Genomic DNA, 25,067 nt, shown 5'->3' on the forward strand with positions numbered 1-25,067 from the left:
ATGAGAGATTGAACTGTCACTGGACAGTCGCCGTGCGAGTGATGATCGCTGTGATGCTGTGCTGTTTGGCACCGCTCTCTCTGTCACTGCTAGCAAGCGGGCAGTAAGAGTCGATCTCATCGCCTGTCAGGATCTCGTTTTGTAGTCTTCAGACAAGTTCTCCTTTGTCGTCTGTCCATCAGTCCTTTGGAGGCTGTAGGGACAGAGGTGAAGAAGATGTTCTCCATGTGCAGGGAAGGTAGGAGGGGTCCATCGCCTTCACCTGCTGTCATCAGCAGCTGGTGGTGCCCCTCTTGTGCATCATATGAAGCAATCGGAGTCTTCTGGCTCCTCTGTTCCCTGCGTAGCACATCCAGAGGAGAAGGAAGGAGGGCTGGGACTGTGTTGCTGTTTGTTTACGGGTTTTTTTTAAGATATTCTGCAAAGCCATAATGTTCCTCTGGACATTGAGCTGGAGAGAGTCTGCAGTTGAAGTTTGGCTAAAGCTTGACATCAGCCAGTGGCTAGAAAACCTCTGTGAGATACGAAATAATAAGAGCAATGTGAGAACACAGCTCTTCCTTCTTAAGCAAAATAGCAATGGCTGTGAAAAAGGTGGCTAAAACTGCTCTCAGGTGGTGTGGGACTGATTCCAGCCTGGTGCAGGTCAACAGCAGAACTTGCATTCGGGGATGGTGTTTCCTGCATTTTGGCTTGCTCAGTCCAGACGCCACGGCCCTCGGTGCTGTGAAACAGGATTTGGCTCATGCAATAAAACGCCGGCACCTCAGGGTGTCAGCAGAGAATGCGCGTCCTGGGGCTGCCGTGGCAGAAGGGGGTCGGAGCCGGGTGCGACGGGGGATGCCGCCAGAGATGCAAATATCTACCGTTCTTATACGTATACATGCATATATATATGTGTGCATGCGTATACAAACACACACATTTTTTAATATATAGATATGTATTTTTATTTTTATAGATACATATAATCTCAAAAAAATCTTAATGCTTGTCATTTATTCCCTTTTCACCACTTTAGAGCTCTTTCCCTGGGATCTGAGCAGGACGTGGGTCTGCGCAGAGTTCTCTGCTGGGTCACCGGGCAGTGCCTGGCTTTGCATACGATGCTGGGGTGCTTGACGAGGAGCGTTGCGGGGCTGTGGGTTCACTTCCCTGACACATGCCGTGGGTACATCTGTACCCATTCTGTAACCTGGGTGCATCTGCTGGCTGCTGCCTTCATCTCTCCTAGAAAGCGTCCAAAGACAGAGAAAGTCTCTGTTGTAAAATTTTTATGAGACTGTTGTAAAAATCCAGTGGTGCTATGTTTTTTATGGGTTTGCTTATTTTGTTTTTGAGAGGATCAGCAGGCTCCTTTGAGGGCTTCTTTACTGCGAAATCATGCAGAAGACAGTTGCTAAAATATTTGGGGCTGGTGTCCTTCTGTACACTAAGTACCTGCTCAGGCTTATAACATACAGGGCAACGTTGGAGGAATAGTATTGCTTTCAATCAATATTTGCAGGTTTAGGTCCCGCCTAAGTTACTATCTTGGCAGAGATGGTTCCAGAAAGTCAGCGTGCGTGAAGAGCAAAGTTTTTGTGGGTCCATTGGTCTGGTCTAATAATTTATGTATTCTCACAGCTTCAGGCCACCAAATCTGGCCAGTGCACATCTGTACTGAGCCCAGTAAGCCAGGGCCAGCCAGATGCGGATACTCTGGGTTTGAAGACTTGGAGAGTTTTGTTCTCCCCAAGCACATCCTTGGGAAAACGGTTGTTCCAGTGGACCACCATCCGTGCTAATATTTTATGCCTCATTTCAACTGGTTCCAGCTTCCAGCGATGAGCTCGTACTCTACTCTTCCCTGCCAAATTAAGGAAAGACAGTATTTTCTCCCCATGAAGATGATAATATGCTGCAATCAAATCATCTCTCAGTCTTCCTTTTGGCATGAGAAATGGATTGAAGTTGTTTGATCTCGCAAAGTCATAAAGTATCTTTTCCCAGTCTCAGAACATTTCAGTGCCTCTTTTTTGAACCATCTCCAGCTTTTCTAATCACCTTTTAAAAATGAGGGCGCTCAGTCTGTCTGCAGCACATTGGGACTCGCTTCACCACGGCTTCGTACAGGGAGAAAATTACCTCCTTGTTCGATCTCAGGCGCGTGTATCTGAAAATTGTGTTAGTCCTTTAGGTCAGAGCATGGCTCTTTGTGGCTGCAGTGTGACCTGCCTGCTGGGATCGCGGCTGAGCACCGTGGGTGCTGTTCGTGGGTGCACCCACGTTCCTGGACACATTTGACTATGCTACAACTGCTCGGCTTGGGCAGAGCCAGCTTATGGAGTGATGGATGTGCTGGTGTTGGTGTCCCTTTCACAGTCGTTGCTCTCCACCCCTCTATGGGTCACCCATAATTTTTAGCAACAGTGATGTTAAATTTAATTCCAGAGCCCCACATCAAGCACTTCAGGAGCCCTGTGGAAATGCCTCTACTCAGGAGCAATAGACGTTGAGGACAGCGTTTTGCCTTGCAGCACATGGCCCGTTGCTTGCTGCGTGCCGTGCACTGCTGATTTGTTCTGTATCTGAATGTGATGTGATGCAAAGCCGGGTGCCATCAGAAGGTCTCTTATGTTCTTACCCAATTTATAATCTCCTCAGAAAGCTGTATCCTTAGCCTCACTGCTGGTTGTATTAGCTTTTAATTCCACATCACTTGGCTCCTGCATTGATTTTTATGTTGTTTTGTCCAGGATTCCCAGGTACAGGTTGCTGTAGTGTCTATAACTGAGGCATTTTGCCTTCACTTTAGGTGCAAAGCTGGCTTTCACTGACTGCTTTCACCTTTCTGCCTACCAGTGGGAATTGTACTGATTTGATTTTGATCTTCCTCCACTGTTTTTTCCCTCCACCCTATTGCTTTTGCTGCCTTTATCAGTGTTTTGTATTTCACACCACCTCGGTGTCATTGATTTGCAATTAATCCCACCCTTTGCTGATTGCTGAATGTTTTGTACTTTTGCTCCTGGCTGCTGCCTTTCCCTTGGCTTTAGAACGGGTGCTCAGCCACGCCACTGGCGGGTGAGATTGATGGACCTTTTGGACATCCAATAATATTACCGTAAAGATTGTCCAGCTTTCAACCACATTTTCTCTGTCTTAATTAATCTTTCTCACTTGTAAAAGCCCTGTATGATTTTGGGAGCATGGGGGGAGTATGTGTGAGGAGGATGGGAATGAGCGGGGAGGCAGGTCAAGCCTAATTCTTGCTGTTTAGGGGCTATTAATTGTACATTTCATTCCATAATGAGAATGGAGGAATGAATAATAAAATATCTGGCAATGTGATGTGACTGACCCATTTTGAAATAGCAACTACATGTCCGTGTAGGAGGTTGTGCAGTAATTATTGCAGAAGAGTGTTCTCTTAGTTCGTCTGCTCCTCTCATCTCCATCCTCCCAGGATTACCCACTGGGCGCTTTGGCCTGCAGTTGCAGCATTTTGATTTGTCTACCAGCTTCATAACCCGTATCAGAAACCATTGTAGGTGTTAGTTTTTTAACATTTTAATTCATACTTTGTTCTGACTTTCTATGATGTTCCAAGCAATGGGATTTCCTTCTCTTTCGCTATTGCATGGTCTAATGACTCTCATCCGTAAGTTCAGCCTATCTTTCACTTTATTTTGCCTATTACTTCTGCTTAAAACGTTTTCAAACACCTTCAGCTGTTCCCAGTGTTTACATGACTCTATGTCACAGTCTTTAAAATCTCTGTTTCTGGATAGTCTAAGCTATTATATATTTAGTTCTTCTGATTTCTGCACAGACTGAACCAGCAATTATTTTATCTTTGCATTGCATGTTGGAATTTATTAATAACCAGTATTAAAAACAGGGAGCCCATAATGAGTGGTGGGGTGGTGCGTTTGGAAAAGGCGTACTACACTGGCGTATTACTTGGTCCTCATCTGTCGTGCTCAAACTCCCTCCTCTGCCTTTTGCCATCATACCACTTGTTGATGTTGTTTTACAGCTTTGGGGTGTCCAGTTTCCTTCCTTTTCCTAAGGAGTTTTGAATATTTATTTATTTAGACTGATTTCTCCCATGAATCTCCAGCTTTCTCTTTCCAAGATGAAAACACATACTGTTTCCTTAATCTGTTTCTAAATATGCTGGACCCCTCCTTTCTTCCCTCTGCCTTTCCCCATCCATCACGCTTTCTCTGTCATCTTTGATACTTATATCTGTCCATAACATAATAGTCTCCCTAACTATCATTATACTGTAGGTGATCCCCTTGGATCATCACCGTGGATGTTAAATAAGGCCATACGAATACCATAGGATGTTAAGTTGCTATGAAGGGTTAAAAGAGAGGATGCAATGGTAGATTAGTGCTTGGAGGAGTGCACAAGGGTGGAGATAGCTCCAAATTAAAAATGTTGGGAGGATATGGCTTTTCTTTTGCGTGTGTGGACTAGTCTTGGCATAATACTTGATGTCAGGACTGCTGGAGTTGTGCTCCTGGCCTGCTAGGAACCAGGTGAAATTCTGTGGTCTTGTTTAGCGGTCCAGTCTGTTTATGACTGCTACTATTGTTTGTGATGATTAAGGTTATTTTCGTTACTAGCAAATGGTTTTATTATTTTTGTCTGGTTAAATTTTAATTATTTACCATACATGACAGACACGCATACCTACCCATACTTATTTTAAATAAATTGCATTAAAAGAAAGTACCTTTAATTATGTCGTAGTGATGAGAAAGTGAGCACTTGACGATGAGAATTCATGTTTTCTCCTCTTTTCCCCCCATTCAGGGAGTGTTTGAAGAGGAGCCCGCGGAGCCCAAAAGCAGAGGGCTCCGATTCGGTGACATCTCAGTCCTCACCCAGTGAAGAGGCTGGAATGATGACTGAGGTGAAGGTGAAAACAGAGGTACCAGATGACTATATCGAAGAGGTGATCTGGCAGGATGACACCAAAGATTCCAAGAAGAACATAAAGGATGGGCCGGGAGATGTGCCCGCGGAGATCTGCGTGGTCATAGGCGGGGTCCGCAACCAGCAGACGCTCGGTAAGCCATGGGATAACGCACCCCATTGCTCGGTTCTCTGAATCCATGGTGTTGGGGAGAGGAATGAAGTTCTGGCGAGCCGTTCATAGAAGCTCGGCTCTGCCAGAGGGATCAGAGCCAAAGTGCACAGCAATCTCAGGGTCCTGACTTCAGGATTATTGGCCTTCTTTAACTTTTGCTATCTGTTTGTATCTTGTCACCCCTAAAGACTCAAGCAAGATCAGGGTAACTCTTAAGAGAAAACTTGTTACTTTCTTTTGATATGTTAAATGACTTGCCCATCAGTCATGTGCGAAATTCATGGTGAACCCAGGGCTGGTGGTATGTTGGGCATAGATGAGGAGGCAATCAGGAGGAAAGCCTGAGAAAAAGTGGAAATGCTTTGAGGAAAGTTGCTTTGGGGAAAGTGGCTGCTTTCTGTGAATAATTAGATTTAGCTCAAAAACAGGTTTTACCGGTTGCTGTTTGTTTGTTTTTCTCATCACTAGTAACGTTATGGGAATAATTTTGACTTTTGGCTGGCTGTGATGTGCTACTTCCAAAACAGTATTTCCTATCCCCACCCCACCTTGAGCAGCGACGAGAAGAAGGTCTTTCTTTTTTTTCTGTGAACAGCAGGCTGTCCTCTCCTCCCGCTCCAGGGAAGGGGCTTTCCGCGGGATTCTGGAGAGGCACTGCTCTTGCTGAAGGGACTTCTCTTGTTGGTTCTGATGTGGAGCAGGTCCCAGCAGTGACTTTTGAGAGCCAAAAGCAGTTGCTTATATAAAGAAGAAAGAGCATTTGGACCATGTTTCCTTTGAGGAATGCAGGAGAATGCTAATTTGAGCTGCCCAGCACTGCTGTTGGGATTGGTTTGTCTTGCAGAGGGAGAGAAAAGAGGTATTGATGTTAGATTTTCTCTTGGTTTTTGCTTGATCGTTGTCCACACTGTTGGAAAGTAACCCTGGAGGGTGTCATCAGCTGGCGACTGTATGGGGAGCATCGTTGTCCTGCCTGTCCTCCCTTCCCCAGTAGGATAGCCACTAAGAACGGCAGAGTGGGAGGTCACTGCTGTTTATGCGGGGTCAAAACATCTAGGGAAAGCCTAAGAAGTCCATAACTGGTTCCAGCTTAAAGGTCTTACAATTTAGTCGACATACTCTGTGTATATTCAGAGCTTTTGTGTCCCCGCAGCTCTTGAGAGGTTGATCACTGCATGGGCAACCCTGAAATGCGGAAGTGACCCTGGCACCCCAGGAGGGATGGGTGGAGACACTGCTGCTGATCGGAGGTGATAGAGCTTCTCCTTTAGCCGTGGTCACCAGCCCTTGATGAAGACATCTGCAGATCGAGTGTCTGCCATGTAGGACCCTCTTCTCCCCATGGCTTCTGGCTGGGCGGCAGCAGCTGTTCTGCAGATGATGTCCCCTGAGTTGCCTATATTGTTGTGCAAAGTGGGAAACAGGCTTTTGCTGTTGGCTAACTTGGATGTACACCATCATGTCGTACCTATGGAGAGCACTGGGGACAGGCTGGGGTGAGGGGGGACACTATCCAACCTTTAGGGACCATGGGGAGAGGGACAGAGAGTTATTTACTTGTTAGCAAGTGGTGGTTGAAAGCCATAGAAGTTAAACTGGAGAACTTGTATCTGGAAGGGCCTTTTCAAACAAAATGTGCATCATATTTGTTATTTTATAGCCTCGTGCTGGGTTTCTTTAAAGGCAACTTGGTCCTGAGGCGACTGGCAGTTGACGGCCGATTCCTTTGTGAAAAGAGCCCTGTAAGTGCCCCTATTCATCCGCCATTCACATAACTCTTTGTTTGTTGGGGAGGTGGCTCTGAATAACTTTTCTGTTTGGCCACCAAATACTGTGCTCTGTGTGGACCAACCATGGTGCCCAGATATCAGTTCCTTGTGGTTTCTTGAACTGGCTCCCAGTCAATTCTTCTGGTCCCCTCTGTCCCCCCGCAGAAACCACAGACAGGCACTATTTCCATCGCCGCAGACATCTGTGTAACTCGCACAAGAAACGTCCCGTGCCTGCTGCTTCACTGGCGATTTTGGCTGCTGCTCTGGAACAGCCCAAGATTGTGAACAGCTGAAGACACTGGTGCCTCCTACCTCCGGAGCAAAGGCTTCGTGCTCTCTGCTGCTTGCTCAGCGGTATTTCCAGGAGTTTTTCTCCCTGAAGCCTTTCTCATGATGTGATCTGGTAGCCCTGTATCTAAATCACTTCAGGTGTGCAGAAGGGCAAGGCTTTGATAGGATTTTATTCACATTCACCAGGGAAGCTGAGACTGGAGGTGCCAAAAATCATTATTTTTTATAGTAATTCATGATGCAGGATGAAGTGGTGAATCAGAAGTAAATGAATCCCTCTCCTTTGCATGAAAGCCAATGGCATCCTGGCTTGTATCAAAAATAGTGTGGCCAGCAGGAGTAGGGCAGTGATCGTCCCCTGTACTTGGCACTGGTGAGGCCGCACCTCGAATGCTGTGTTCAGTTTTGGGCCCCCCACTACAAGAGAGACATTGAGGGGCTGGAGCGTGTCCAGAGAAGGGCAACGGAGCTGGGGAAGGGTCTGGAGCACAAGGCTGATGGGGAGCGGCTGAGGGACCTGGGGTTGTTCAGCCTGGAGAAAAGGAGGCTGAGGGGAGACCTCATCGCTCCCTACAACTGCCCGGAAGGAGGTTGTAGAGAGGCGGGGTCGGTCTCTTCTCCCAGGTAACAAGTGACAGGACGAGAGGAAATGGCCTCCAGTTGCGCCAGGGGAGGTTTAGACTGGATATTAGGAAATTTTACTTCACTGAAAGGGTTGTCCAGCATTGGAACAGGCTGCCCAGGGAAGTGGTTGAGTCACCATCCCTGGAGGTATTTAAAAGCCGTTTGGATGAGGTGCTCAGGGCCACGGTGTAGTGGTGGGCTTGGTAGTGTTAGGTTTATGGTTGGACTCGATGATCTTAAAGGCCTTTTCCAACCTATATGATTCTGTGATTCTGTGATTCTATGAAATGCCAATCCCCAGACTGTCTCCCTTCATGCTGTGCTGGAGTTGGTCAGTTAAATGGGGGATGTGTTGTCTGGGGCCACAGTGCTGAAGGCTTCAGGGCACACGTGGCTCCAAGTGACAGACGGCTTTCCTGCGGGGCTGAGCTTCGGGACTTGGCTGAAATTCGCATTAGAATATGTATGTCTCTTCTGAGTCACACATCTCCTGCAGGAGCATGCTATATTTATATTTTTAGTTGTTACTTGGAGCAATTTATAACAGGGATTCCCAGCTCAGTTGCTGCTATTTGCTTGTAGTGTTTCATCAAATTAGCCCTTGTGTATGCTGCCTCCTGTTTGGTTACGTGTTCTCATGTCTCTCCTTGCACTTTGGACTACTCCAGACTCTGTTTCCATCCATTTGGAGCAGCCCAAACCCCGCAATGGCTGAAAGCGGATGCAGCGAAGCGGGATGGGTGGTGGCAGTGGCTGCAGTCCCCCAGCCGAAGAGCTAGTGCTGATGTTTGTGTGTTTGGACCATTTCCCTTTCATCTGCTTTTCCACAGAAGTCTTGCACGCCCCATGGGGTCCCACTTCGGGCATCCCAAGCAAAGAAAGCCGACGGAGCGGTTGGCTGTATCCCGGAGTCCGTCAGCAGCAGAGTGATACTCCTGCTGCGGATGCCGCTCTCCTCCCCATCCACCGACCTGGACCCCCTCACGGTACCGCCGGGTCTCCCTGCCTTGTAGGTGGAGTGTTTCTCACCCTGCACAGCCCCGAGATGCAATATTTCCTGTTCTTTTCTTCTTTTTTCTTGCTAGCTTCACATGCTGGCCTTGGGCCAGGGTCATTTGATGAGCTCCAACACATTAACATTTCTAAGGGCAGGGGTGTCAGGGCAAAAAGTCAGAGAAGTCCACCATGAAGCTATCTAAAGAGAGGAAAAGAAAATGGCACTTGCATTGTAAATCAAAGAGAAAGGGGGAGAGACTGTTTGGCTGATGTGGATCATTTTCTAATGTTGGGAATACCATCAGGTCAGTATTTGTGTTTTGGAGGACCGAGTTATCTGCGAGTTGATCAGGAGAAGTTTTATACAAGACTAAGCTCTCAATCTGGTCTGTGCTTTACGAGAAACATTTTAGAGAGGATTTTTCAAGTAATGCAGTAAATCAGAAATGTTTCTGAGACAAAGTGAAGAGTGAATCCTTCTGTTTTGAAACTTATCAGTCTAACATGCACACACTTGATTCATGCCATGATGCTGATGTCTCAGTTGCTGAGCTGCTCAGCACACGTAATTCAAGAGCACTTTGGATTGTCCCTAGTTATACCAAATAAAACGGAGCTGCAGAAGCCTTAAGAAACTCTGTGTGACCTCTGACATCTTGTTACCAAGCCACAGGGACAGATGGGTCTTGGAAATTTTTAATAGGCTTCAGCCATCATTATTCTTTGGAAATGCATCCACTTTAAGGGCTCTTTTCTGATTTTTTTTTTGCACAATTTAGATGGAAAAGCAGTGGAACGTGGCTCTCCCGTTGGATATACACGAAATCGATATTCAGGGACCTGGATTTTTGACCATGCATTGAGATACACGTCCGGTATGTGATGGAAGGGTGTGAAAGTCTAACCAGGGATCAGGGAGCAAGGGAAAGCTCTGGATGCAATGGGTGTGTTGCCCAAATTCCAACTGCAAGGCTCAGGAAAAGCCTGGCAAAAGTGAATGCAACCAACTAACCAAAAACCTTCCCCCCTCCTACTACAAACAGCTTTAACCTGCATGACACATCCTGATGTGGACAAGGTCTGAGATAAACCGTGACCATGGTGGCAGTGGCCAAGGCAACACAGGCATGTTCTTTGTAAGGCCTTAGCACATGGCAATGTCTTTTTTTTTTTTTACACTTCATCTTTCCTCCACCCTAATAACACATTTATTGTGGCAAGTCATTCCTCCTTTCTCTAATATGAGGATCTGTGCCTTTGCCCCACAAATTGTAGTGTGCTGAGTGCACAGTTGTGGCTCTTGAGTTGTCTTGGTGCCTGCAGGACTTTAGATCTGTAATGCACCTCCCTTACACCCCCCACAAGCTCGCTGTCCTCCTGGGGCAGTGCTCTGCCACCTGTGCGTAGGAGGTGGGTAGAGGTACCCCCCTCAAAGAAGACGACTTCAGCCTTTCTCAGGTTGCACTTGAGACCAGGGTGCTTCAGGACATCCACACAAAAGCACTGGCCGTAGGACGCGCTGGTCCCTTTTCTGCCTTCGGCTCCTGCCCTTGCTTTCCCGGCACAGTCCCTTGCATGAGGGCTGCAGCACCGGTTTGGTTTCATGTTGGAGAGGGAAGGCACCACACAGTTACTTGTACAGGTTATACTCTTCTTGAAGAACTTCTGCGCAACCAAATGCATTTATGCGCCATAGACTATCTCCAGAGGAAGGGGGAAATGTAAGAAAAATGGGAAGAAAAAATTCAACCTAGAGTCCTTCACTGTTTTTTATCTGTTTTCCCAGTGCTCTGTGTGCATGCAGCGCTGTTTCGGGGTATGGGTGGGCATCAGTCGCATTTTGCTGTTGATGCAGCTGAACCTCGGCTGTTGCACAGGGTTAGTGGTTGGTAGGGCCCAAGTGACGGTGTGCGCTCATATTCTGGCGGTGCTGCTTTAGGGCTTCAGCTGGAATAGTTTTTAGGAAAGAATTTTGGAGGTTGGCGATGAATATAATCAGTCCTTGAGCATGGAAAGTGAGGGCTGGCAGATGCTGTCGACTTGCTGATACCCAGGATTTCACTTAGAAAAGCCTGTGTGGAGTGACCACGGGTGATGAATGTCCCATATATGTGTATCTATATATAAAATACAACTGGCTATGATAATTAAAAGGCTATGGAGCAGATCAGACATAGTCAACTGACTATAATATCAGTATTTTAGAATATTTTTTCAGATGTGTACTCTTGTGTATCAAACTGTAGCAAATTGCCTCTTTCAGCATCAATGCCTAAGTAGCCTCCCAAGTTCAAAAGACAGTCCCAAGTGATGCTGACAATGATGGACAGGGAATTCAGCACCGTTATGAACTGGAAGGAGGGTTGTTTTCTTCCCAAGCTGTAAGCTATTGCTTACATGGGAAGGGAAAAAAAGAACATGGGTATAGCGTGTTCAAAAAACACGGTTGGTTTTGTTCCTGGAAAGAGCTCGCTTTGACTAGCACTGGGTAAGTATTGCTGGAAAATGATGTTTGGGAATATTTGTTTGGATGTGTGTGTGTGAATGTTTTGTTCTTGTTTGTGGCTCGTCCCTGGGTTTTACTGTTTTGCATGGTCAGGAACATTGTTTCAAGGTTGCATGAGGAAGCGTCCATGGAAATGAAATGCTACGTTCACACAATATTCAGCCCTTCTTTCTCCCACCTCCTCTTCCAGTATGTGCTGCTCTCACCCTACTGAAGAGCGCAGATAGGATCACAGTTACTTAGCTGCTGATGGACAGCTAAGAAATGTAATACGTTTTGCAAGTGAGAGCTTGAAAGGTGAATTTATGGCCTGTTCACAAAGTTGGAGTAGGGAAAAAAAAAGGTTGAATCAACTTAAATAACAAATCTAAGGAAATTTCTGTCTGCCTGTCCAATAAATAGAAGAGGCTAAATTCATTGCATAATTTCATCATTACAAATGATTCTCCCAGCTCTGTTTCTCTGGTTTCATTTCAAATGACTGTTTGCAGATGTGTGTTTTCTGGAATTAGAGGCACAAATTGAGAAGAGAGACTACTGTGGTCATGTGCTTTTCCTTAAAAAGGTCAAAAGTTCTATTTGTATCTATTTGGTTTCCTCTGGGTGGATATTTACCAAATCTCTGTGGGTATCTTGAGAAATTTGTACATTGTGCATTTCTTGAGAAATTTTGAAAACTCCTCGCCTCAAGATAACATACTGCCTTCTTTTTTCAGTTGAAAAGCTTTTTTTCCCATATACTAGGAACTTACTGAAAAGTAATTCAAGGTTATTTCTGTCCATAGGAAATATTAGTCATTATTATAAAATTATAAGTCAGGCTATTTTGAGAGTGGCCCTTTCATGTTAGCAAAGTTATAAAGATATACTGAAAATGTAAGTTCAGGGTAATATGCCAAGGAATCTTAAATAAGGCTGAAAAAAGAATTGAGTCTGGGATAGTGATTTCCTGCATTTATCTCCATGAACCTTCCAAAAATTACTTTGCTGCAAACTGCATTCTTTTGTCCCCAGTTTATGGATAAGTATGTGGTGAGGCTGTTTTTCCTGATCTAATATGGTGGTGTATACTTTTCTGTCTTGTTTTTCAGGGTCTTACGAGTGTGGAATATGTGGGAAGAAATACAAGTATTACAACTGTTTCCAGACCCACGTGCGAGCACATAGAGGTATCTCACTCCTGCTCAAATCTTTGGGAATCCTGGGGTAACATTCAGGTCCGGGGAATATTTTTGGGAAGACCTTGAAGACTGCTCTGCTGCTTCTCTCTTTGTCACTAATTGTTCTTTTGGGTGGCCCATTCATAGGATAAACTTTGGGGCTGTCCAAGCTTTGTGGCTCTCCACTTCAGCAATATTTCTTCTGAGGTCAGGAGCAGCTCTTGTGTTCGGTGCAGTATTTACTGCACAGGGCTCTCTGCGGGCATTGCTGTGTGTTGGGAGAGCTGCAAATCAAAAAGTTTCTCCTGGCAGGAACCACGTGCCAGCAGTGTAGTTACCGCCGCAGGGGTAGGCGTCTCCCCGAGCTGCTCCGCGCTCCTGCCCAGCTGGGTGTTTTAGTCCATCCCTGTTAAGTCAGGATGGGAGGATATCAAGTCAGATATTGGCATTGCTATACTGCTGTCTTTTTATGTTAAAATCAAAATGATACTTGAACTCACCCCCGTACCCCTGCTGTCAGCTGAGGTCACTTTCCAAATGTATTGTTTGTATGAAATACCTCGTGCTTAGTCAGGAGTGACTTTATTTGAATTTTCTGTAAGTCTGGACGATTCAGTATTACTTAAGTGCAGAAATGAGAAAGTTTTGCTTGGTGTTTTGTACAATTAGCGTAGTTTGTATAATTTGGAGAAACACGTGTCTGAAATAACAGAACAACAGGGACTTGAAACTAGCTCATGAGCCTTTCAGTGGTTTTATTTTCTTTCACCTGAGTTGAGCACTGAAGTCTGTGTGTCAGACTTGTAGACGCATCTGCTTTAGCTCCTCAGTTGAACTAGCAGTATCACCGCACATGGCCTTCAATAAGATGATTGACTGGAATGTCTAAAGGAGCATAAAGGAAACTCCCAGTGAAAAGTTTGAAAATCCAGGAATAATGAAGGCTAATGCAATATTAAATTTTAAATGTGTAAACTCTCAGAAGTCAACAAATGCACAGCTCAAAAGTGAACATGCATCCTTAACTTCTCAAGAGTTTTTCACAGTCTCATAATATGTCCTTTAATTACATGGTTGCATATTTCTCGTGTGCTGTTTAACATCACAGAGCTTCTTCTGTATGCTTAGATACATGCAGAATTGTTTTTTGATGCTGGTATTCCTTTCTAAATACCAACATAATTCCTAAAACTCCTTTAAATGTAACTACAAAGTAGCTTCACTTGGCAGTTTAAGAAAAAAAATCCCTAAAATAATAGTGAGCAGCAGTTATTTGCTGACATGCAGAATGCTTTACTATTGCATCACAGCATTGCAATAATTTTGCAATAATAATTGCAGTATTTAGATTTAGGACAAGGATTGCTTTTATTTTACTTCGCTTCCCCAAGCACTATGGGATCCTTCATTCAGCTGGAATTTTAGGAGCTATATTAGTATGAGGTCACTTCCTAGTGTGTGATCCAATTGATTTCTATTTATACATTTATTTATATTTTGATCATGAAATCAAGCTATATATTAAGTGGTCTGGATGCATCAACATACACATGTACAATTGATATCCATAGTTTTGTCATGAACTCAATGGAGACATGACTTTACCTTTTTGCTTCCAAAGCCTTTTTTTTATGTAGCTATGTAAGATGGAAATTTTCACAATTTTGAATGTGGAAATTTATTAGTAATTTTCACATCAGTGGTGGAGAAGCACACTTTATATATGTGAAACTTAGAAAAGGTTGGTTTATGTTGCTGTAAATTGATGCATGTAGTAGTAACATTTAAAGTGCATTCGAATTGCCTTAAGACAATAAAAATCAAAATGAGATATTTATTCATGTACACTCCTCAACAAGAAATCAAACTGAAACTTGATGCGACTCTGTAAATGTGATTCTCCCAGAAACAGACCCTGAGCTGGCAGTTAAAGCAGTTGGGAAATGTATCCATCTGCAGAGAAATAACATGCCATTGAATGTGCATGTAATGTATAGTTAAGAAAAAAAAGGAAGGGATTCTGTGGAGGAAAGCCCTGCATGATACTGTCCAGTGAGAATTGTACATGGAACTGTACCTGTAACAGTGGTGGAAATAGCATAAGACTGCAGGACTGAAAGAAATTTTTGTGAATGATGCTTTTATTGCCATGCGGATCTAAGGTTTCATGTAGAAGTGGCTGGTATTGCACCATCATAACAAACGTGAGATAACTTGGTGGTTACACGTACATTGAAGATGTGATTCTGCACTCTGCATGTTCTCCCTGCGTATTTTCAGTCCGTGTCTTGCATAAAACCCCAAGGCACTGGCAAGCCAGCTCTCCTAGGTCTGCTTGTTCTCGAAGCACTGAAAATTGAGCTCCCTTGGCCTATTACGTGCAATTATCAGCTGCCAGAAACTCAGATCCTGAATTTTTTAGTCATTTCTTTTTGGCTGGGCAAGGAAGGAGCCATATTGCAGTGGCAGGACCTGGCATTCCCTCTTTGCCTGATGCATTTTCTGAACGTCAGCTGCGGTTTCCCCGACGTCTGGGCCACCCATCAGTCACCTAACATCTGCCTTTCCCTGAAGGTTTGACTGATCCCGTGTAAACTCACCACTCAGCATCAGAGTAGCTAGAACAAACTCAGACCCCTTTTTCTTCTCTTTAGGTGTTTTCTTCCAGGGCTTTTTGGGCATTCAAGCAGAAATACCCACTTTTTGTGATTTGCTGAAGGATACGCCCCTTCCCCTTGAATAGCCCTCTGCTTTTTGCTTTCTTGTGTGTGGTTCCTCTGTCACTAATGGTCCTTGGCCAAGCTGTGGGTTGGTCTTGCAGATGGACAGAGCTGGTGATGCAAAAGGTTCAGCCATGGGAGAGCAGATAGTAATTGTGCTGATCTGGTTTGGACCTTTGGGGCAGAACAACTGAAAAAACCATCTGTCTAGCCAGCCCCACTGTCACCATTCAGTGACACAACTTCTGTCCCCGGGATGGGAGGTTTGGAGGTCTCAAGTTGTCCTTGCTTTGAACTGGGTTATTTCTAAGCTGGTTTTTGTACATCCCGGTGTCCAGTTTGGAGCTGTAGCAGGGGAGCCTGGGGCTTACGGCTCGTGGCCAGCATGGGTGGGAGGTCTGTCACCCTCTCTGCTCTTGCAGTCGGTCCTTACTTGTCAGCCGCTTGTTTTGCCCTGTGCAAAACTTAAATTTCTTCTCATCCTTTGAGCTGTTCAGTTCCACATTAAGATTCTCACACTGGCGACATCACGTTTTTCTTTGTAACGATAATTTTTGGGAGAAATTTCCTAGATTTGTTTTATACAAATGCACCTGCCTCCTCTCTAGATCTCATGGTAGAGAATCTGTGTTGGAGGTGACCTGTGTTCTTCAGGCTGATTTTTTTTCTTGTCTGCCTTCAGGAACAGGTGGTTTCTTATTGGAAAACGGGGCATTTTCTTAGTTTCTTGAGCCTTCCCTGTGGTGCTCAGCGTTGGCTGCAGAATTTCAGGGAGCAATTGATTTCCTGGCAGTTTGCAAGCGCAAAGGGTTGAGGCAGCTCTTGTTCAAGACGTGCTGCCTCGCAGGGGCAAGCTCCCTTTCTGCTTTGCTCTGAAAGCCAAGATGCAGGCACGGAAAACCCCGCGTAAAGGGTTCTGCAAAGAATCAGAAATGTAGGTAAGAAATTTACTCACTACGTTTTATCAAGGAAGAAATGAAAAGGTTGTGTTCCTTCCCCTTCACCTCCTCTAAACGCACAAATAAAATAAAAAAGAAACGCAACAAAAAAAGTTATGTTGTCGAGCTGAAAGGCTCCTTTGTGAGCTGTTGTGCAGCCCTGCAGGATCGCAGCTCCTTCCTCCTGCAGAGCTGCTGGAGTTCAGCTGGAGCAGAAAGGCTGCGCATTCCTGGTGGCGATGGAAGGCTCTGTCCCAGCAATCGGCGCTGACAAACGTTACCGCTTCGCCTACATGCAACCCAGGCCTTAAAAATGTGTTGCTTACAGTGCTTTTTGTTTAGCTGTGTGGGGTTTTTCAAGTCATTAAAAGGTTGGATTCCCTTCAGGAGTTAGTGAGCTAGAAAGTTTTGTTTTGTACGGTTGGGTCATATTTAAGCAACATGAGCAGCAAAACATCTGCATGTTTTGAGTCAGGAAAATTATTTCACTGTTAGTGAACTCAAAAAAATGGCTGAAATTACTTTATTAGACTTTCAAACAGTAAATTTAAAAACCTCTGGGCTGAGGCCAAGCAAGGGAGATTTTTACCCAAAGGAGAATTCTTCAGAAAGCAAATGAAAGAAAATAGCAAGGCTCAAGTTTAACCCTCGCAGGATATATTGCCTCTGTCCTAATAATTGGTGGAAGTTCTCTGTTTCCAGATAAGCTTTTCTGGGCTGAATGATGATTTTGCTCAAGTTGTTTTTCTTTATTATTTATTTACATTATTTAGTTGCTGCATTGCCTCCCTGTGAACTGATCAGCTCTCCGTTACCCTCCTGCATGGGTGTGCCAGCCAAGGGGCTGATCTACCATCATCAGAATAGATGCTGAATGCACTACAGTAGGATTGTTTTCTTAGGTGAAATTTCTAGTTTAACCAGTTGTTAAAAAACTTCTCAAAGCTTTTAAATTTTCATATTAATATTTTCCAAGAATGGGTTCTGCTTGATTCCAAAAATATGAGAAGGAAGATGACTCGTTCAAACTATGAATATGGAAAAATGCATTTTTCCAAAGTGCACATTTCTGGAGTCTGAGTTGGAGCAGTTCTGTGACTGAAATGATTTTGAGGTGAGAAGCTGAAAATTAATAGCGAAATAACCATTCCTGAAGAGAGATGGTGTTTCTGAGCTGAAGAAAGTTGGGTTTCATTTGTATGATTATCTGCTACTGAAAAATCATAGGATTTCAGGGGGGTCCTTTGCCCTCTGTGCTGCACCCCAAGCATCCATTTTTTACTGTGTACGTTTCCCAGTCTGCAGCAGATTTTTATAGGAGATGCAGAAAGTTACTTGAGACACAGGAGTTAACTTGCTTATTTTCCAGCTTTCCTGCCGACCTCTCTCACTTACTTTTGCAACTTTCTCAGAAATTGGTCTTTTGTTTTAAAGCTGTAATTACTTGGTCTCAGCCCAAAGGTGATTTAGAGTGGGCTGTTAGGGGATTTTTAGGGGGTTTTTTTTAATTCATGAAGACTTCGGTCTGTCTTATGACTAAGTAACAACATTTCTTAACACAGTTCAGAAATGGCTGCTCCTTAAACCTTTGTGTGTTGCTTGATTCTTGTTAAGTTTGACTAAAGTACTTTTTAAAGCTATTTAAATGACAGAAATGGCCTGGTGCATGCATAGTACATATCTTTTATGGTTTATTTATTCCGTTGCCTATGAACGCCAGGACAGTATTTTGCAGAACTCCTTTGTGCCACAGCTAGCTTTTTCCTTGAGTGATAGGTGGTAATTCAAACAAGTAGCAGCTGTGGAAAAATACAGGGGTTTGACTGTCGAGGTTTTGCATATGATACTGAGGGTTTCTGATCTGGCCCCTCAGTTTATGAAGTTGTGCCAAATTAATATCGTTGCCTAGAAAAGTGATCTAATCAGGCAGGTTAATCAAGTAGAAATGTACAAATGCACAAACCCACAATCATTTGTTTTTATTATTTTTAAGAAATAAGGAAATTAAATGCAAACAGTGTTCATTACTTAAGGTTGCAAATTTTAAATTCAAAAAGGCTGTGACATTCCGCAGCTGTGGTTTTCAGAGCAATGCGAGCGTGATTCCAAGAGACATAGGGAATATTTTGAAACTTAGTTATGTTATTGGATAATGTGACATACAGTATATGCAGTTTAGGATGAATATGAAACACTTCAAAATGGCTTGGAAATCCTAATCATTTATGACCCTTGACTTGTAACATTGGGTTTTGTTTTCCAGCTTGCAGCTTCGCCCATTGCATTCATTTAGGGCTTGAACGTGATCTTTGCCGAGTTCTTCTTGTGGTCCCACATGTTACAGCGGAGGGAGCTTTTTCTCCCATCTTTTCACATGTGCCTTCAGTAAGACCAGGATAGAATAGCACCGAGGGGGGATTCTCATGGCCCATCTCTTGTAGAGGCTTTGCCATTGCTGTCTGTGAAGGGGAGGCACGGCAGTGGAGCAGGCTGCGCCGTCTCCCGTGGGAGGCCGAGCTGGGTGCGCTGTTCACCGTTTGCTTTCCTGGGTTGACACCACTTGCCCAGGAATTAAGCGCATGAGCGATTTCAACAAACCTTCAGTAGAAATTGCGAAACTCATCGTCCTGAGCTCCATTAATGACAGTGGGACCGTTAGGATGTGTCAGTCCAGTCTGTGCGCACCTCAGCCAGGGCCCCTCCACCTGGAGACACAACACAAGCTGGCCTGAGGCGAGAGGAGGGGTGGTGGCAGGGGCTTGCCTTGGGCAGAGGGGGAGCGGGGAGGCGGCTGCTCCGAGCTGCGCTGGCGGGCACTCCCTCACACCCTGCGCCTCTCCAAAGCCCTCTTCAGGGCTCCCTGAAGCTCCTCAGAGCAGGCTCCCTGTGTGCAGGGCTGGGGTAGGGGTGTCCCTTCTAGCCGTCCCATTTTGAAACCGTGCCCCTGCAACAACTTGGAAAATGAGAGCCCCAGTTTTGGAGGCTCTTCCTAAGAATTTTAACAAACAGCCCTTGAGGTGGCCCGGTTCAGCCCCGCAGGCTTCCCCCGGTAAGGGCCGCCAGCCTCTCACAGCCCGCTCTGTCGGCAGCTGCCGTCCCGCTGAGGCAGCCCGCGCCTTTCGCGGAGGCAGCCGCTCCCGGGAGGTGCTCCCGGCTGGGCATCGCAGGCCGCGATAGTGGGGTGCGGCGGCGGAGAAGAGCCGCGGCCGGAGGACAGTGAGCGAGCGAGCGAGGCGCTGGGGACGGCCGAGGCGCAGAGCCGCGCTGTCGGACGCGGGGCAGAGTCGGCTGTCGGATCTAAGTGCAGCTCTTTCTCTTTGCAGACACTGAAGCTGCCTCAGGTGAAGGAGCCTCACAAGGCAGTAAGTACTCACGGCGCTTGTGGGTGCGTAAGGGGGGACCGGGGCCTGGCGTGTGCGAGCACCGCGGGTGCGTCGCGGTGCACAGGGCCCTTTTGCGGGCGCTCTCCCCTCGGGGGTACAGCCAGGCTTGCTGACCGCAGCTCTCCGGCATCCGTCCCCCCTCTCGGGGGTTGGTGCGGCCGCAGCGCCGGGGGATGTGGCGGGGCGGGGACCGGGGGTGGCGGGCCGTTTCAGGAGCCGGGGCAGGAGGCCGGGGGGCCGGCGGGGCCCTTCCCCGCAGGCCGGGGCTGCGGCGCGGCGGCGCGGCCGGCAGAGGGCGGCCCGCGCCGCGGAGATGGCGGCGGTGGGGGGCGGGAGCCGCCGGGGCAGAGCTGGCGGGGCGGCCGCCTCCCGGCACGGCCTCCGCGGCAGACGTTCATCGTCGCCCTCCCGCCGTGAGGGGAGCGCGGTGCCCGCGGCTGGACGGGCTCGGCCGTGGTGCCCTGGGGAGCTGGGCAGTGTGAGGAGACAGAGGGCGGCCACGAGCAGAGCTCCCGCGGCCCTGCTGCCTCAGCCCCCCCAGGGGCGACGCCGGGTGCTGCCAGCCTCTCTAGTGTGATCAAGTCTTGTAGGCGTTTTAAACCTTAACCTACAATTTGGGGGGGGGGGAGGTGGGCGGTGTCCCTGCTCTGAGGAAGGGCGTTGATAAACTGGAGTGGGTTCAGCACAGGCCCTGCTGCCTCAGCCCTTCCTCACCTCAGCAGCCCAGGGGCCTGTGCACCAGGGGAAGAGGTGGCATCAGGGGGACCTGGTGGCACCCTGATGGCCCCTGTGAGGGGGTGATCGGGAAGATGGAGCCAGGCATTTCACAGTGGCGGGAGAATGAGAGATAATGGGCATAAAGTGGAAAGAAGAGAAGTTGAGGCTGTGTTGAAGGAAAAGCTTTTCCCCGTGCTGTGGAGCAGGTTGTCCAGAGAGGTTGTGTCTTCTGCGTCCTTGGACATTTACAAGACCAGCCTGGATAAAGTCCTGAGTAACCAGGTCTGAGCTCAAAGCAGACCCTGCTTTGAGCAGGAGGTCAGACCAGAGACCTCCTGAGGTCTCTGCTGACCTGGATTTTGCTATGATCATGTTAGGTGAGAGCCACAGGTTCCATTGGAAAGGTAAGTTACCAACCTTGGTAGTTACAGAGCGCAGCTTGGAAGCACCAAACTTACCCTGGGTGGGTATAAAAATGTTAGATAAATAGTAAAGAAAAATAATAATTAAATAGTACAACCATGCCACCTTTTTTGAACTGCTGTTTCTTCAGGCCCATTCTGTGGTAGGTGAAGCGTCGGGGTTAGCATGGGGGAGTCTTGGCTTTCTGTCTACAGAAAGAAGCAGGACTGACTTCACTGCAGGCGGGGGATGAAGATCCTCAGCCCTGAGACAAAACGTCTCAGTAGCAACCAGCCATCACACAGTGCATACCCACTCCTGGTGCCCACTGAAGGGGAGGTGGGCTCTGCAGCTGGGCCCTTTCTCTTTCCGTTGACCCAGTGACATGGGGTGTCCAGCTCCATGCAGGGGATGGAGACTCCTTCCCAGGCTCCTGTCACCTCCTCAGTTGTCTCTCTTTCAGTAGGTGCTCTGCTGCCTGTTGGTGTTTTATTTATCCTAAGTCTATCCAGGCTCATCTCCTGGCCCCCTTGCTCTGAATTTTTACATGGGGCCCTCCTGTCTTCTGGGCTAGGCTGTGTGCATCCTGGGCTTGTTACTCAGGTATTGGACATAGTACCCTTTTTGCCAGAGCTTGGGAACCACCTTGTGCAAAGAGATCTTTTTTTCCCTAAGTCAGCTTTTCCCCTTCTTGCCTGTTGTGGGAATTTTTTTGTCTGAGAAAGGGCAGAGTGAGGTATGGAGAGTAAGAGGGAAAAAAACATGAGGGTTCATGCCTCTGCTGTGTGGGCAAACCCCATGTTGTTTGAGCTGTAGAAGGATTTCTGTGGACATAACTGCCTCTTCTGTGGTGTCTGGATTTCAGGGAGCTTGGGAGAATGGAAAGTCACAGGCAGAAGAAGTCTCTGGGAGAGAACAGCAACAAGCAGCTGCTCTCTGCACCAGTCTTCAGAGGAGCTGCTATGCTAGCAGTGGAGATGGAGCAGGGAGCAGTAAGAGAGGCAGGGACTGCTCCCATCTTCATGCAGGGCTGTACGAATCTGGCCCCCTCCCCAGTGCAGGAATTACTGAACCCCCTTTTTACCTGCCAACACTCGTTGCTATCCGAAAATAGTCTCATCTAGCTGAAAGAGCTGGAGGCAAGACCAAGCCACCAGAGCAGGGAAACAGTGAGTGGTGGGCTAGGGGATGGGGAAGGAGGGTCCACTGCAGCTGTCCGCTCCGGTGGAAGAACAGGCTGTGCGTGCCACCTGTCTTACAGAGTGAACGTGAAACTGCTCGGCCTGTGCTGCTGTTCCTAAGTGCAGATGGTTGTAATTTCCTGACAAAGTCATCTTCCCCTCCTTGCTGCTGCAGTGAAATAGTTCAGCTGTCTTCTTTCCTCCCTGTGCCTTCCCCTCTGGGGCTGGATTAAATCCCTGGCCTACCCTGGTTGCCTCTGCACGGCTTTTCTCCTTTTTGCACTCAATGGCTCTCTTGTTTCCTTGTCAGTCTGTTTGCTTCTCATATATTTTAGGAATTTTTTATTTATCTTTCCTTTCCTGCTATTTTTGTTTTGCCTGCTGCTCCAGTGCTATTCCTCTGCGACCCGATTTGGCTGTTTACACCCTTTCTATTACAGACATCTGTATTGTTCAAATCTTGCTTTGCTATTTCTGTCTCATTGGGAACCTCTAGCTTCATGGGCTCTGCAGGCATGGTTTGCTGCCTTCTTCCAAAATTTCTCAGTGTTTAAGGGATACAGCAAGATCTTGTTTTCTCTCATGTGCTTCTCTCTGGGGCATAGATTGCATCCATCCTAAACTGGTGTGGATGAGGAGCTCCCTTGACCAGCAGTGGGTCCTTGGCATTAGTTCAAATAACTAGAACTGCAGGTTTTTAAAAGCTGTTCAAGTTCTCCATGGTGACTTTTTGGAGGCAGCTGTTACTCATGGCCACAGCAGGCACCTGAAAAGTTTTGATGAAGGCAACCTTGTGTGTCAAGTGAGGAGACATCTTGGCTGCTGCCTCTGCAAGGGCAGCAGCAAGGGCGCCTTGGCTTGGTCCAGGAGTAATCGAGCTTTGGTGGCAATTAGCTGTGTTGTGGTCCCTAGACTTACCCCGAGAGCAATAAAACGTGTTTATTCTTGGGAGGCAAAGTCTGTATCTTGCCATACTGGGTCTGAGAGTGTGTCATGCTTGGCCTGTTGGGAGGATGAGTTACTGACGTGGTGGGTGAAGCTGCATTGTAACATGCCCCTGCTTTCAGGTCTGAAGGACAGTGGTAAGAAGGGGCTGCTGCGGGAAGGGCTGTCCTGGCCTTTTTTCCTGGGAGGAAGGGAGCCATGGGGCAAGCTGGGACGCAGCTGAGGCCAGTTGTTTGTTTGCTGCCTGTTTAAAGAGGAGACAGTGGTGTTTAGACTTTCCAGCTGGGAAGGCGCTTTGAAGACTCCCTTGAGGAAAAACTGTTGCACTTGGTTGGTTATTTTCAGCCTTGGGGGTTTTTAGTTTATAGATTGTGTCTCTGGGACTCTTTTTTTTGGGGGGGACCCATTCTTGAAGGGACACAGATCTGTGGTGTTGAGGAGAGGATATCCTCATGGGGACATAGTTACATGGCTTTGGGAGCTACTTTTCTAGCCTTGGCTCATGGTCCAAGACCAGAATTCCCACATGTAGAGAGAAGAAAACAATGCAACCCACAGTGCTAATGTGTTAATAAAAAGGCTTGTCTAACTGCTACCAACTTTGACTGGCAGGGAGTAGGAAGGGAGGAGAGAGGTTTTGAAAAAAAACTTTCTGTTTGATATTTTTTCGTAGACAGGGATGGCCAGTTTGACATCTAGGTCATTGACTGTTCCTGTAGAAGAGTCTGGCAGCGTTGTCTGAGATGCTCGTATGCCTCTGGTTTGCTCCAGACTTTTGGAAGTCCTCAGGAAGGTGGTGTTTGGGCTAGATCTGCGCCATGACTCTCCATGGAAATTCCAGTCATGTTTTAGGGGAGTTACAAACTTTGTGAAAACAGTCTCCCTCCTGCTGTTCACATACCACGGGAAATTCTTGGCAACCTGACAGATAGCTAAATAAAACCACTGGCAAGCAGGGGTCCACAAGCCCTGCACCGGCAGGACAGTGTGCCAGAGACATGGCTGTGGGAAGCATCACTTCTGACATGAACAGGTCTTTGCACTGTGCTGGGTCATGAAGCAGGTTGCATTCACTGCACGTCACAGTTTGGGGACAATAGTTTTAAGAGCTAGGCTGGCACCGGTGTTGGATCAGCAGTCCTACCTATGGCAGTGCCTTTACCTGGGGGCTGCAGTTGGGTTAGGAAGAAAACCCAGGATGGTCTCCATGCTGACAGCTTGTTTCTGGGCTCATGCCCAGGAGGTAGAGGGGAGTATGAGCTTCCATCAGCACAGCCCTGATGGTCTCCAGAGCATGGTAGCCTTTCCTGTTTCCAGATCTGTAACTCTGCTACAGATTATGGATTGTAATATTCAGGCTATTGGATTTTGGTATTCTTCTTCTTCTTTTCTGTAGGAAAGAGGGACTTATGTGCAACATCTCCAAAATAACCATAACTGGCTTGCAGAGCTGAAAGTTAGACTGAGTTTTATGGTTGCCCATGAAACCTTAATTCATTTGGGAGTGCGTAAGCACCTAAGCTTTTGTCTACCTGCTAACTACTGCTTTTTCTAGTAGTGTCTCTGCCTCTTTGGACCATCCTAGGACAGAATTAAGGTTGCTCTGGTAACTGTTAATTTGGCACTTGCCTAATTACAACTTACCAGTGGCCTTTTAATACCTGTTTTCAAAATACGAAATGTTAAAAAGTACAGCAAATAGTGTTACTAGTCTCTAGTACTTCCAAGCCTTTTGCCTGGATGAGCCTCAGATCATTTTACAGAAGAGTTTGGTATTCTGCAGGCAGGCGGGGAAGCAGCAGAGAAAGTGACTTGCCAGAGGCAACCAGCGGGTGAGTGGCAAAGGAAGAGAGCACAAGTCTCTGGGCTTGCAGCCCAGTCCCTGTCTGCTGGGCACAGCCTTACGCTGTTGGATTGCATTTCTGTGTCCTGTGAAAGAAAGCAGAAAACAAATGCACAGAGAAATGGGAGGGGAAGAATTGTTAAAAGCCGAAGGCTTCTTAAAGTATAGCTGGTATATTAACCAGGTATGTCTGGTTAGCTCTTTGAAACTTAATAAGTGTTCCTCTTCTCAGTGGAAAAGTCCTGAGCCTGATGGAGCAATGCTGATTAATACAGTGGGGAAGAGTCTTACCATTCCTGGAATCTTTAAATAAAATGCTGTTAAAAGTGGGAAGAATCAGGAAGAGGTGATTTCGGGAGCCTCGACTTCATCTCCAGTGTGTCAGTCAGGTTGGCTGAGTTCAGGGCAGCTTGCTGATAGTGTGGTTTGCTCTGTTCTCTTGCCCTGGTAACAACTTTTTTGAGGACCATGACAAGCAAGATGTAGTTTAAAAGCAGGTAGTG

At 46.7% G+C, this 25,067-nt stretch overlaps 1 protein-coding gene across 8 annotated transcripts in view; it reads left to right on the plus strand.

Annotated features, from left to right (window-relative positions):
• Positions 1-25,067, plus strand: part of ZNF618 (zinc finger protein 618) — a 166,950-nt gene that overhangs the window by 81,160 nt on the left and 60,723 nt on the right. For 4 of the 8 annotated variants that reach the window (XM_072883484.1, XM_072883485.1, XM_072883488.1 and 1 more), the window contains exons 3-6: positions 4,810-5,066; positions 9,549-9,644; positions 12,367-12,444; positions 19,417-19,455. In XM_072883484.1, coding sequence (XP_072739585.1) covers positions 4,810-5,066; positions 9,549-9,644; positions 12,367-12,444; positions 19,417-19,455 — 470 coding nt within the window. The remainder of the gene's footprint in view (positions 1-4,809; positions 5,067-9,548; positions 9,645-12,366; positions 12,445-19,416; positions 19,456-25,067) is intronic. The other 4 variants (XM_072883487.1, XM_072883489.1, XM_072883490.1 and 1 more) reach the window with 1 other exon arrangement.

The sequence above is a fragment of the Ciconia boyciana genome, chromosome 18 (genome assembly GCF_034638445.1).
Source record: "Ciconia boyciana chromosome 18, ASM3463844v1, whole genome shotgun sequence".
Taxonomy (NCBI): Eukaryota; Metazoa; Chordata; class Aves; order Ciconiiformes; family Ciconiidae; genus Ciconia; species Ciconia boyciana.